The sequence below is a fragment of the Mustela erminea genome, chromosome 8, assembly GCF_009829155.1.
Source record: "Mustela erminea isolate mMusErm1 chromosome 8, mMusErm1.Pri, whole genome shotgun sequence".
Classification (NCBI taxonomy): domain Eukaryota; kingdom Metazoa; phylum Chordata; class Mammalia; order Carnivora; family Mustelidae; genus Mustela; species Mustela erminea.
Window position 1 is genome coordinate 46,377,314 of NC_045621.1, and position 14,381 is coordinate 46,391,694.

The 14,381-nt window shown below is 51.6% G+C and overlaps 1 protein-coding gene across 4 annotated transcripts in view; it reads left to right on the forward strand.

Moving 5' to 3' along the window:
* PPP1R7 (protein phosphatase 1 regulatory subunit 7) overlaps window positions 1–11,730 on the forward strand; it is a 28,939-nt gene extending 17,209 nt beyond the window's left edge. For all 4 annotated transcript variants that reach the window (XM_032355452.1, XM_032355453.1, XM_032355455.1 and 1 more), the window contains one exon: window positions 11,418–11,730. In XM_032355452.1, coding sequence (XP_032211343.1) covers window positions 11,418–11,594 — 177 coding nt within the window. In that variant the 3' untranslated portion in view covers window positions 11,595–11,730. The remainder of the gene's footprint in view (window positions 1–11,417) is intronic.
* The last annotated feature ends 2,651 nt before the right edge of the window (window positions 11,731–14,381 follow it).

Sequence of the window (14,381 nt, forward strand, 5' to 3'; positions counted from 1 at the left end):
CTTTCAAGCGAGGTGTTTATCCTACTTATATTTAATATAATTGCATTTACTTGCATCCTGTGCCATGTGGGTTTAAGTCAGCCATCTTGCTGTTTGTGTTTTATTTGTTCCTTTTTCTCTCTTTTCCTACCTTCTTTCGGATTGGGAAAAATGATGTTATTTTGGGGATAGTCCATTTTATTTCCACTGTGGGCATATTTGCTTTTATCTATGTGTTTTGTTTTTAGTGACTGTTTTAGGAATCACAAAGTGTATTTTTAATTTATCACAGTCTGCCCTCAAGTAATATTACACCACATCACAAATAACAGAAGAAGGAACACGCTTCCTTTCCTCTCCAACAGCTAACATTATCTTATGTTTTACTTTTAATAGACTATAACCCCATGATAGGTCACTGTATCAGTTATCTTTTAAGGAAATTTATTTATTTATTTATTTTTTAAGAGAGAGAGCACCCAGATGGGTGGGGAAGGGCAGAGGGAGAGAGAAAATCCCAGGCAGGCTCTACACTGAGTGCAGAGCTCAACATGGGGCTCGATCTCATGACCCTGAGATCATGACGTGAGCCAAAATCAAGAGTCATATGCTTAACAGACTGAGCCACCCAGCTGCCCCAAAGGAAATTTAATAACAAGAAAACTGACTTGTTTTACCATTTATGGCATTTTTTAGTGTTTTGTATAGTTCGCACTGTGGCATTTACCTTCCACCTGAAGAATTTTAACATTTTTTATTGGGCAGCATGCTGTAAACTAATTATTTCTGCTTTGATTGATCTGGAAAAGTCTCTTTGCTTTAATTCTTGGAGGGTAGAGTTACAGGTGCATGGTCCTGGTGTGGCAGCTTGGTGGGAGGCTGTCTTACAACGCTGAGAACTTACCCTATTGGGCCCCGGTTCTCGCTGTTTCTGATGGGAAGTGGTTCATTGTTCCTGTCCTTGTTCCCTCATGTGCAGTACATCTTCCTCCCTCTAGCTGCTATTTTATGTTCTTTTTATCACTTTTCTTTCTTGCCACTTGCCTGTCATGTGCTGTTGAGCTTTTTGGATCTATGGGTGTATAGTTTTCAAAGTCAAATGCAGAAAACTTTTGAAAATAATTTCCTCAAACAGCGTTTCTGCCTCTCCTTCCCCCAGCTTCTTCCTAAAACCCCCAGTGACGTGTATGTTGTCGAGCGCTTGGCAGCTGGGCCTCTGGCTTTTATGTTGTGTGCTCTCATTTGTATGACTTCTTCTCCTGTGTCTGCGATGTCATGATCTTTTCTTCCATGACGTTCATGTGCTGTAACCTCATGTACTCAACTTTTTATTTCAGATGTTATATTTTTCAACTCTGAAGAAAATTTGGTTGTCTTTTTGTAGCTTCTGTTTCTCCTCTTATGTGTGTTTCCCTTAAAGTCTTCCTTTTTCAAATGGCTAATAATTTTTGTATTGGGTGCTGGCCATTAGGATGGTAAATTACTGGGGCACCTGGCTGGCTCAGTCAGTAGAGCATGCCACCCTTGGGGTTGCAAGTTCAAGCCCCACGTTAAACGTAGAGATTATGTAAAAATAAAATTCTTTTTAAAAAAAGAGAGATGTTCAGTTATTGACTCTCTGGATTTTTGTTGTTTTCCTTTAAAGCATATTGAACTTTTTATCTAGCAGATTGTTGAGTCACCCCATGGTCCTTTCAAGACTTGTTTTTAGCTTTATTAGTGTGAGTCTAAGAAGCCTGTCCTCTAAGGCTTCTCTGCTCTGTTTCTAGCTTTGTGACCCTTGGGTGTCTAGCGAATGCCCGGGCATTTAGTGAGGTCTCTGCCTATGGTTGGTGGGAGCACAAACACATCCTTTCCCTGCGTGAGCTCAGGCCTTGCCCAGCTCGTGGCTTCTGGCGGCTGCTCTGGGGCCGATCCACACTCCCGATATCAGTCCGAGATTCCAGGGGACACCAGGTGCTCTTCTGGAGCTTTTTCCCTGCAGAGCTCACTCCTCTCCAGGAATTCCAGCTACCTCTGCCTCCCCAAACTGCATTCTCTGCCTCCGCTCAGAAGGCCACCAGGCTGTGCTTGGGCCCCTCTGTGGTCTGCAGAGGACTCCAGGCAGAAGGCCGGGGAGGAGAGAGCTCACCTCCCTTGTTTTCCTGCTCTCAGGAGTCGCCGTCCTGTCTTGCCTGTTGTCCAACATATGCAAAATGTGGTTTCTTGTTCTTTGTCCTTTTGGCTTATGACAAAAAGGCAAATCCAGCTCTGTTTATTCTATCATTTGAAGTCCTATTTCTTTCTTTAATTTCATTTTCCTGTCTCACTCACCCACTGCAGTGTGTGAGCTCTGTGAGGCAGAGGAATGTGTTGCTCACTCTTCACTTCAGCGGCCCTTAGAGCAGTGCCTAGCATACAGCTGGCTGGATGAGAGGAAGGAACTTAGGAGGGGAAGTTGGTTAGTTGGGCAGAGACCATCTGTAAGTAACATTGGAAAACATGCTTGTGCAAATATGTGCGCTAAAGGCTTTAATATCCATGTATTGAAAACAGCTCATATGGAGGTGCCACTAGAAGAGGAGGGTAAAGGGGCACCTGGGTGGCTCTGTCAGTTAAGCATCCAACTCGTGACTTCAGCTCAGGTCATGATCTCACGAGCCGTAAGATGAAGCCCCACATTGGGCTCCATGCTCAGCACGGAGCCTGCTTGGGATTCTCTCCCTGCCTCTCCCTTTCTTGTCCTTCCCCCGTTGTGCTTGCTTGCTTACTCCTGCTCTTTCTAAAATATATGTAAATAAATTTTTTTTTTAAATGGGGTAGAGCATAAACAAGCAAGTCACAGAGTAAGAAGTAACAGCTGCTTGTAAATACATAAAACATTTTCTATTTCATCAATTTTTAAAATACACAAAGACAGTGAGCTGCGGTGTTTGGGCTGTCAGGTGGGCGGCAGTCTGTGCTGCAGCCAGTGCCCCGGGGATGCTGGCAGGACTCTCGGCACCACACGGGTTCTGTGGGGGCTTCAGAGCCCCAAGACCCCAGCAAAATGAGAAAGTCGCAGATTTATTTACAAAAACACATAAATGTCAGGATTCCTTGTTCTACATTGGCAATGGCTTTGTATTTTCTAATGAGAAAGTCTATGTGTTCATTATAAAAAAGAAAAAGATAAGATTACAAAAAAGAAAGACAAATCTGTCTTTTCCTTGCTTTTAGGGTTTAGTGACCATTTAGAAGAGATTATAAACCCAGACCTTATAAAAGCAGTTGCCCAGATTTTCTTCTGAAACTTTAGGTTTGTATTATTCAGTTTTTCTACCACAGGGAATAATAAATTATGGTATATTCCTGTGATGAAATATGCTGCTATGAAGCAAGGCCTTCAAATGATGTTTGCGAAAGAGATTTAACTACAAAAAAATGCTCATGATATAGTGTTGATGAAAAAGGAATGTGCAGAGTATTTTGGAGGAGATCCACGTGTTATTAAACTCTGCCTGTGGCCACATGCATAGAGAAAGGACCAGAAGTATGGATGCAGATACGAGAAGCCCTTGTCTCTGGATTGTAAACGTGTAGCTGGTTTTCCTGTTTCCCTTTATACTCTTTGGTTTCTCCAAGTCTTCCATAACAAGTGTGTATTTCTTTCATAACTGAAAAGCAAATGTGTAGAAAAGTGTATTCTAAGAGAATGAGAGGGACAACTTAGGCCAGCCCCTTCTCGCTGCAGTTGACGGCCTCCAGAACAGGCAGAAGAAAGAGCAGATCGACAGTGCTCTTCCTCGTGTGGGAAGTCTCAACTAGGTGTGATTCTTATTTTTTTTTTAATACTGTATTTCCTACATCTCACCAATGAGCATTCTTCTGCCAGGAGGAAAAGGAGAAACAGGTGTATTTCAGGGGCGGCTGCTGAAGTGTGCTTCATGCCAGCAGGACTGCAGAGGCTGGCAGAGGCCCGGGACCCTCCACACTGCCTCCCCGGCCACTATGGCCACATGAGCAGACCTGGCCCTAGGTGGCCGCGGCAGATTGGAAAGAAAGGAATGAGTCAAGGGAAATGCCAATAGTGAATCAGCAGAAACTGGTGACCTCTGGGGGGAGAGGCAAAGATCATGGGCAGGGAGGCGTTTGAAGCCGAGCACAAAACAACAGTGGAGTTGGGAGCTGCCTTGATAGCCTTGCCCTCACCAGATCATCACGGCTCCCAGAGGTCCGCGTGGACAGGCCCCAGCCACATGGCGTGCTGCCCTAAATAAGTGATAGTGTGGGCACATAGATGGAGTCTGAAGGCAAACACCAGAAACGTTAACCTGCATGAATGGTCGCCTGTGGGGCCAGAGGGGCCGGTGGAGGGCGAGCAACCCACTGCGACTTCTCTGAGGACATCTGTTTGCGCATTTTGGTTTTTTAGAATGCTTTGCACATTTTTCTAAGTGTTTTTAATTTACAATTCCAAATGACTTGAAACAAATGACTAACAATATTTCAAATTAGTACGACAACCACACAAAGGAAAGAATTATTTAAGTGACGTTGGAACCAGAGCTTTGTCTATGGTGTATGTGAAATAACTCCAAGAAGAGCTTGAATGCCACTCACTAGTGCCAATGTTGGTATTGTTGTTTTCAGACTATTTTAAATATGTTCCAGGATAAATAAATGTACTAACGTGAGTCAAATCCTTCCTAACACTTCATATACAAGAAAATAAATACAGATATAAGCAAGTGTAACCTGTCATGTTGAATTTGGATTTGGAGGCCGTTTTAGGCATGGGGGTAGGGCCCTCTGCCTGTCAGCTCGGCATAAACAGCTATAGACATGGCCAGACGTAGGTGGTTGATGTCTGCAGGCTGTGGGCTCGGGACGAGCACCATGGTCACACCCTGGGCCTCAGCTGAGGGCACATTCCACGGACAACTGGGCACAGACGCAGCGGCTGTTTCCCTGGACAAGGGAGGCAGCCATCGGAGCTGGGGTTCCCAGGGGCCCGTGAGAAACACACAGGCAGGTGCACAGCTGGGAGACTGCTGCACAGGAACCAGACCCCAGTGATCAGCCCGGGGCTTTCTTAGCCGACAGCTCGGCTGCATGTGTGTGCGTGCAGTGGACAGCTGCGTGGACTAGAGGCAGGTGGAGGTTCCAGATGCCACGCAGCACATGGAAGCAACCGCATTCCAACCTGCCAGAGTGGAGGGACATGCCAAACATGCCAGAAGCTCCGGCGACACTCCACACAGCCCTGCATCAGGGGTGGGTTAGACACTCTGCTGGGGCCTGTGACCAAGCCTCCACGGGACCAAGAGGCTCTGCCAGAACACTGATTTTTAAGATTGTATTTATTTTATTTGAAAGTGAGAGCAAGAGAGAGCATGAGAGGGGAGAGGTTAAAGAGAGAAGCAGACTCCCTGCTGAGCACAGAGCCTGATGTGGGACTCGATCCCAGGACTCCAGGATCATGACCTGAGCTGAAGGTAGTTGCTTTACCAGCCAAGCCACCTGTGTACCCCTGGAACACCACTTTCTAAAGGAGGCCGACAAAACTCAGACTCTATGTCACCTCCACAGTATTCAGTGTGCAAAGAAGCAGGAAAGCATGACTCATAACAGGGAGAAAAAATCTCAGTAGAAGCCACGGGAGGCAATCGACAACAGGACCCCTGCCTGTGAGTGTGTGTGGGCCTCACTGACAGACACACCACAGCAGAAGCAGCGGGATTGACCCTCCGTGATAGGTTTTGAAAAGGTGGGCCTCTCTCATGGAGGCTCTCTGTGGCTCTCTCTTCAGTCCCTACCATTACAGGAAGTAACAGAAACCTCTTTTGACACCAGCAGCACACAAGGCATGCATCCCCTTTGTTGAAACAGCCTACAGATTCTCAAGCAAATAAGTGATTTTGATGTGCCACTAGTGGTGTATGAACTGAGTTTTGAGAATTCTCCCACACCTTTTTTTAAGATATTACTGAGTTTGGGGGAAATCAAGTGTATGTTTTCTGTATAAATACCAGCCGAAAAAAACATCATAAAGCAAAGAAATACATCCCGTGAAGTTTGGGACTTGAGCACCATCAGGAATCTACTGGGAAAACATCAAACAGGACACATTCTATAGCATAATTCCAGTAGTGGATTCAAGCAACACTCGTCACTGGAGAGTTGGATGTCTGCCATGTGTCACCCCACATAGAATTTGCTAATTGCAAAAGGGAAGTGTGCTCCCCAACTTAACCATGTGATCAAATTTACCACCCCTGATAGTGGGACAACCTGATGCTAAGTGTCTCCCAATTTGGTTCATCTGTAAAGCATATTTGCCAAAAATGTCTAATCTACTCTAACCGAGCATTTAGACCTAACTTGAAATTTGCAGGAACTACAGGGGCTAGAACAAGAAGCTAGATGACACCGTAAGAAAACAGGTGGATGAATCAATGAGTGACATTCTTCTACAAGGCAGTTAACTGGATTTCTTAAGTCAATTTCACTTAACAGAGAAAATTGTGAGTAGAAGGTGGAAAATGTTCTAGATTAAAAGAGTCTAAAAATTGTATCTCCTGGGAGATACTCTAGGAAGGAAAGGGTCCCACCCCAACCCTGCTCCTTTACATTCCCATCATGAAGAACTTAGAAACATGAAGGTGATCAGTTTTCCCTCCGTGAACATTGCTCCCCTTCCTGGGGCTCGGGAGACCCTGGAGTATGTATGGAAACAATGTATGGTTTTGTGTTCCATTTTGGAAAAATACAAGGATAAGACTCTCTAAAAGTCATCTGTATCAAAGACGTTGTTACAGTGTCCCACCAGTGGCAATAAAACTTTCAGTTCCGCACTCACCGTATCTGGAAGAAAACTGTCCTGAGGCCAGGCTGTGGTTCATCCTGAGTGATGAGGTCTGGAGTTTACAAAGACAGCCCCCACGGCAGACGAGGACAGGCTGGCATTAGTGCTGCTGTGTGAGATCGGAAGCATGTGGTGTGGCAGATAGGAGCTGGATAGTGAAACAGAAGAAGACATGAGCGCTCCAGAGCCACCTGGCCCGGAGCGGATGCCAAAATCAGCCACCGTGATGGCAGGAAGAGGTTTTGAAGCAGACAATGCCACAGAAGAACTTATTTCTTCTAAACAATGTCCTGCTGCTTTTGTGAAATGAATCTACTTTCTGCGTGTTTTAAGGCCCAAGTGCAGCTGGTACAGGCACCACTTAGTGATTCTCCCATTCAGTGCTCTCTTTCTCTTAAATGGCCTCCCCGGCACGGCCATGGCATCTCACTTTGCACTTGACCTTGTGGGCGGCTCAGGTTGTACAAGTGTATAGGCTTAGGCATAGTAGAATAACACTTAAGAATTTGTCCTAAAAGAGTTGTATCCGTGTCCCTTTCCAGGGAAGGTGCTCGCTCAGGCTGACAGGAGAGGGCCTTCTCGGTGTCCAAGCCCTCATGACACAGCTTCAGTCCCTCCACCAGGGCCAAGACCCAGGTTCTGGAAATCTAGCTTTCCCAAAGCCGGTGACACATGAGGCCCACAAGAAGTTCTATGAAAGTAGGGTACCTTACACAGGTGGGTCTGGAAGGAGGTGTCATCACAGGAAGTCGTTAGAGACAGTCGTCTGGCCATGGCTGTGAACTAGTCACAGACCAGCCCTCCAGCCTTGGGCAAGTACAAAGATGGTTTGGCTCTGTCTTTGTGGACAGTGTGCAGGCTGCATCCCCGGGATGGTGTGGCAGTTCAGTTGAGCTGAAGAAGCAGAGAGCAAAGTTTATGGCAAGACACGGCCCTGGAGAGGGGGCACCTGTGCAGAGAAGGCGCCCCAGAGGTCCATGTGGGGATCTCCTGTCAGTCCATGGCTGAGGGGCTAAGCCATCTGGGCACTAGGCCATCCCCCTCAAGGCTTACCCAGCTGCACTGCTGGGGGTGTAGGGCAGCTCAGCCCTGCCCAGGTGGAGGGATCTTGCCAACACTCTTGGCATCCATCCAGCTAGACTCCAGAAAGGCCCATCCTGAGCATTAAGGACCACAGGCTCAGATTAGACCTACTTCAAATCCACCCTAATAAAGTCTGAAGCCGCACTCCAGAGGAGGCTGGTCCCCCCCAAGTTAGAGGGGCCCCAACAAAGTATGACCCCAAGCCCACGCACCCTCAGGGTGATCATCCAGTTATTAAGTTGCTTGTTAGAACAAAAAATCAACCCTCTTTGAAGAATCCAGTCTCTGTAGTGTATTATCCACAATGTCTAGTGTTTGATCCAAAATCACTATATATGAAAGTAGGAAAATGTGATCTGTGCTTAAGGAAAAGTAGTGGTGAGAGACCAAACCCTCAGTGTTTAGTACAGATTACTCTCTGGGCCTGGAGGTGGGCTGTGTGGGGTCCTATTCTCGTTACCAGCTCCAGACCATTCTTCCTCCTCCTCCTTCTTAAAGACCGCCCAGTGCATGGCCCCTGTGGCCTCAGCCCCTCCTTCCCTTGATGTCAGAACCCCACTTGTGCTCCAGCACAGCTCCTGCCACACATAATCCTTGTTTCAGTGTCCATGTGGCAGGGTCCCCAGGGACCTGACATCATGCTGCCCTTGCCCCCTCACCCTCAGGTGAGCCCATCACATCTACTCCCCCAAGTCTTCCTGCCTTCAGGTCCGAGCTCAGCTGCTCTTCTCCGGGTCTGTTTCCTCTGCCCTCGGTAGCCATCCTGGCTGAAGAGAGACCCCACAATCCAGCCTCCCATCGCAGCATACTAGGTGGTTCTTTGAGGTTGCCTCCCCTTCAGTCAGGGGCTCCCTGCCAGCAGTGCCCCGCCCCAGCCATGAATGTGCTGCAACACCTCTCACCCTCTGCCCTTGGCCAGGATCCCCGCCTCCCTCCACTATCTCTGGCCGCCTCACCTGGCTCCATCAGCCATGTCCTCACCACCCTCCCTCAGACACAGTCCAGCCAGCGCTCCCCATCCCCTAGGAGTGGCAGGTGCCCCCAGCATGGCCCAGCAGCTCTGCCACCTGGACGCACCAAGATGAGCTCCCCACAGCAGCCACAGAGCGGATTCAGTGGCCCTTGCTCCCCTCACCTGCTGCTGACCTCAGCAGACATGTTGTATCAGTTCTTCCTGAAACATGTTCTTCGTGTGGCTTCCAGGATCTCACTCTCGGTTCTGCTGTCACCCTGGTCACTTGTCAGTCTTCTTTGCTGGTTTTCAGTTTGTTTCTTCCCACAGATCTCTGGAGAACCTGGGGTTTAGTCTTGACTTTTTCTCTCCTCCCTCTCCCCAGTGAGCCTCTCCGGTCTAAACAATACCCCTCGTATGCCCCCAACACACACACTCGTGTTCCCAGCCCGGGCTCTACCCTGGGCTCCTGAGGTTCGGCCACGATAGCATGCTCAGCATGGGGCATTGTCAGTTGACCACCTGCCACCCGGCCCGAGCAGCACGTCCAGCCTGGTGTCCAGGAGCGCCCCCTGTGCTCCCCTCTGCTCAGTTCAATGTCAGTACCAGCCTCCCAGTTCTTCGGGCCAAAATTCTTGGAACCTTCCTTTATTTCTTTTTCTCTTACACATCATACACAAGCCGACCTCTTCCCTCTCCCTTCTACCCAGAATCCAGCCTCTCTGCCCTCTGCTGCTAGCTCCGTGGCCCCAGCCTCCATCCCCCCCAACCAGCACTATGACCCCAGCTTCCTGATGTGATCCTTTTATAGTCCACAACCCTCCAAGGGCTGCCATCGCACCTCAGAGTGAAAGCCAGAGTCCCACAAAGTCTCCACAGTCTGCCCACCTTCACCGCCGCCTCGTGTCATAGGCTGTCGAACCCCCACTCACAGAACAGTACTAGAGGCTTCTCACGCCATCTGTCCAGATGCTAGCCTGCCATGTGCCAGACCCAAGGCAGCATCACAGAATTCCAGGCTGACTAAGGTGACCTCAGAGCATTGAGATTGGGAAGGTCTTTCAAGGATCCTTTGTCCTGCCTGTCGAGTGCCTGAGCTCCTCTCTGGCGTCCCTGCCCGAGGGGCCTGGGGGATCCTGGAATGGCTCCACTTCCTTCTCATTGCACGTGTGGGCAGCTTTTGTCATCACCACTTCTCTGTAAGTGGAGCTGAAATGGACCACCCTGTAGCCTCTGCCACCCCAGGTTCACAGAGGACAGGTCTGCTCCCTGTCAGTCGGGAGGAGCGCTCTTGCTTTCTGCCTCTGTGCACAGGGGACCCTGGGGCAACCATCCCTCCATGTGTGAGTTCTAGAACAGGCACAATTGAACCTGGGGGTGAGGCCAGCAGGGCACGAAGCTGGTGTCACACCCCCTTGGTCATGATGCATACACTCCCAGAAGCTCTCAGTTTGCCCTTATTTAAAGTTCCTGTCACCCAAAACCCTCGTGAGCAGTGACAGGCTGGAGCCAACTTCCCTGGGTCGTCTGAGCCCGCCATGCGCCCCCTCCCAGCTCTGTCGTCAGGGGCCAGGGGCTGCTGGCATGAAATCAGCCCTGTGGGGTCTCTTCTCTCCTGAGATCAGCAGATAGTACAGGTCAGGGCTTCGATTCCTCTGGGAGCCGGTCGCTGGCTGTGTGCCTGTCCAAGCCCTTGCCTCCCCCTTCAGCCAGGTGCTAACTGCCTCTTGCCTTCAGGGACACTTCTGCCATCTTGTTGTCACTTGTCCCTCTGCTGTATTCTTGGAGAACTGGTAGAAACCAGGGTGGCTCGCCTCTTGGAGCCCCCTGCCCTGCCGCCCGAGGAGGAGCCACGATGATCCACGGACAGGTGTGGACTGAGCGTCAGAGGCCCATGCTCTGACGGGCATCTGAACCCAGGGGCCTGCCATGCCCTCGTCTTGATGGTGGTTTGAGAGTCAGAGAATTCTTCCTGGCTCTTGGCAGTCAGGAGGGTGGACCGTAACGTGCTTTGAGCCCTCATCCAGTTTGTATCCTGGGGACAGCGCCTGGGCAGTGGGAGGCCAGAGGCGGGGCATTTCCCTCTCAGACGCCTGCAGTGGGGATCCCAGTAGGGCAGGCCAGTGGCAACTGATGGGACGGATGGGCCATTTGGCTGCCATGGCCGCTGCCATGCTGGCTGGGTTATGGCCAGAGCATGGAGTCAGGCCTTGGGAACAACCCCAAGTTCGTTTGTAGGAAGTAGAGTCAAACCTGTTTGAACGCTTTGCCTAGAGATGGGGCAGGGCTTGGGAGCAGTGTTGCTCTGTCTTTTCTCTGCCAGTCTTACCTTGGATCCGTCCGTCTGGTGACGCAGCCCCAGCTCCAGGTGGGAGCGAGAGCATTCCCCATGGGGAAATGAGGAGGCCAGGGGTGAAGAGGTGACAGAGGGCTCCCTCAGGAGCCAGGGAAGATGCCATGCTGGCTTCTGGGTAGGGAGGGCCAGGCCCTATCGCTGGACTTCTGCTCAGACGTGGGGGCGGGAGGCTGGGGCTGTTCCATCCATGAGACTTCCCTAATGTGTGTGCGGTCCCCCAGATGAACGACAATCTGCTGGAGAGCTGGAGCGACCTGGATGAGCTCAAAGCGGCCAGAAACCTGGAGACGGTGTACCTGGAGCGGAACCCCCTGCAGAAGGATCCGCAGTACCGGCGCAAGATCATGCTGGCCCTGCCTTCTGTGCGGCAGATCGATGCCACCTTCGTCAGGTTCTGAGTCCTCCTGGCTCCTGCCGGGTCCCTCTCATCACAAGAACTGCCCAGCCATGGTTTTTATCCGCCCGTTGCTCCTCAAGCCGGCACTCTATCAGCAGTCACAAACCCAATGGCAATAAAAAGGCACTGAGTGATAACCGCCGTGTGTGACGCCGCCCTGCTTCGGGACGCCCGTGGCCAGCACGCCGCCACCTGGTGTTGGTGTGCCCATGGCACTCCCGCCACCTCTATTTCCTCTTCCTGAGAAGGGCAGGCCAGTAGGGTGTGAGGGTGCTGCCCGGGGTGGGGGCCCTCAGGGGCTGGCCTGGCAGTCCAGAGCTGTTTGGTCTTGCCAGGTGATGCCAGGGTTTTTCTAATCATACGTATTTCAGAACAAAACCATGGGCACAGGATAACAGGGTCCCTTGTGCTGCAATCCGCTGGGCCCCTTGACATCCATTGCCACGCGCCAGGCCCCTTGCGGACCGCAGGCTCTCCAAGGCCAGGGCTTTGCTCCAGACCAGCTCTAAAGAGCTTACCTCTTGACAGCTCCTAATGTCGCTTCCCAGTCCTACCCTGTCCTTGTGCCGGATTGTTTCTCAGAAGACTCACCTCGGTCTGAATTCAATGCCGCAGGACCTCAGCCTGTCTTGGGGTCTCCAGTTTCTCTTCTGCAGAAGGAGGACTGAATCGAGGGGTCACCATGGGTCCCTTCTAGAGCGGTGCCTTCCAGTACAGGCTGCCCACCACCACGTGTGGCTGCTTCCATTCAAATTTAAATGTGTTCAAACAAAATGAAATCTAGCACTCGCCTCTGGTGCAGTCACCACCTCGCCGGGGAAAGCCCTGCCCCCTCCATCCTCATGAACAGCCCAAGCAGGTCAGAGGGCCCCAGGTGGCCAGGTGATCACTGCCAGGAGTTGTAGATGTGGCAACAGTTGGCTTGCAGTTCAAGCTCACGTCCAGTTCCCGAGTCTTATCTCCGCCAGAACAAACCATGTGGCCTGAAGCCAGGAGCACCTGCCTCGGGGAAGCAGACCTCTGGCCCCGGGGTGGGAGGGCACGCTCCCGGAAGGGGCCTTGGGATGATGGCCTTGAGGTCGCAGAAGAAAATTGAGACCCAAGGATTCAGGATTGGCACGACCTTGCTGAAAGTGTTATTCCCAGAAGCCCTGCACCCTAGCGCAAGGCCGAGACCTTCCAGAACCACGGAGGCACACTCAGCAGGAGCAGGGCCCACAGAGCCCTCTGCGGAGCTGGGATGGCGTTCTGGCCCCGGCATGGGAGGGACCTCAGCCATGAGGTCATTGATTTTTAATTTGGGAGGCAGAGTGTGGCCGGTGGCGGCAGGGACTCTGCCTGCGCGTGCCTGCCATGGCACAAGCAAGGAAAGGGGGTGATCACCAGATGCTGACAGTTGCTGCTAATGGAACAGGTGTTTCCCCGAAGGTAGGGAAAGAAACCCAAAGAGCCTCGAGCAAACAGACCAGCAGGAGAAAGGCCTCAGCAGGCCCATCCTCGTGGGGATGAGACGGGGACGCTTGCCCAGAGCATCTGTGCGTTCATAGACACAGGAGACTTTGGGGATGGAGGGGGTGGGGCAGGGTGTCCTGAACCCAGCACTGTCCCAGTCGTGTGCCATCTGCATATACTGAACCTTGAACACCCTTGGACAAGAGCCAAGAGAGGATGTTACCTGCCGGCTCCCGAAGGCTGCAGACTGGGTTAGGGGGTCTCAGGGCACCGGGCACCAGGCGGGGCAGTGGGCAGGACATCCCCTGCAGAGCCAAGTCCAGAGGGCCACAAACACCAGTGTGAACGGGAACCTCAGAGGAGGGGCTGTGGGCTTCCCAAAGCAGGACCCTGAGACCTGCTCTTGATGGGTTCGTTTACATGGCAGTGGGATTCCCGTCGCACAGGGAAGGCCTTGAGTAGAGCAGACAGCAAACAAAGATGCTCATGTGGGTACAACCAGCAAAGGCCTCATCCAAGAACCCTGGTGGAAACAAGCCCAAGGCAAGAGGAGCCGCGTCAGGGAGGCCAGAGTGCTGAGCCACCCCCCACCACCTCCTACCCCTCTCCGAGAAGCACGCACTGTGATAGGCCCTCCCTGTGCGCCTACCCCAAATTAGCTGGGTAGAAACCTCCCCACGCGAGGTGTCCAGGAGGGTGCCGCAGGCAGGCGCTGCGCTCTGGGAGGGACCCTGGGAGCACCTATTGAGCCTCAAATAGTTTAGCCCTGGGCTCCCCAAGACATGCTCCTCGGCAGGAAGCAGCCACGGTGCCCACTCGGAACCCTGAGGAGGCCACAGCCGCAGAGACCACGGGTCCATGGGAGAGGGCTGTGAGGGCTCCACAGGGGTACACACAGACAGGAGGGCTCGAGGGACCACCAAGAACAGCCAGGAGGGAACAGCCCTCTTCCTGAGGCCTGAAACAACCCCAAGAAAAAGACCCTGGGCTGGGGGGAGGCGGGGGAAGGAGGGGCAGAGGAGGCGGAATGAAGAATGAAGTGTGGGACAGCCTGGCTGTAGGGGGGCTCCATGTCCTGTGAGGCACTTGGGATACATCAACGAACAAAACAAGTCCCCCCCTTTTTTTAAAGATTTTTTAAAAATCTCTGCCCTGGGACAGCCACACAATTGTTTAGTTAGAAGGTAACTTGCCCTTCAGAAGAGAGCGAAGCCTGTGGGCAAGCTCAGGGGCAGCAGGGGATGGGGTGACCCTGATGAGGGGCAGACCCCAGTCAGCTGGGGAAGGAGGCTGAGGGGGCTTCAGAGAGGAGGAGGTTGAGCAGAGGGTAGGAAGA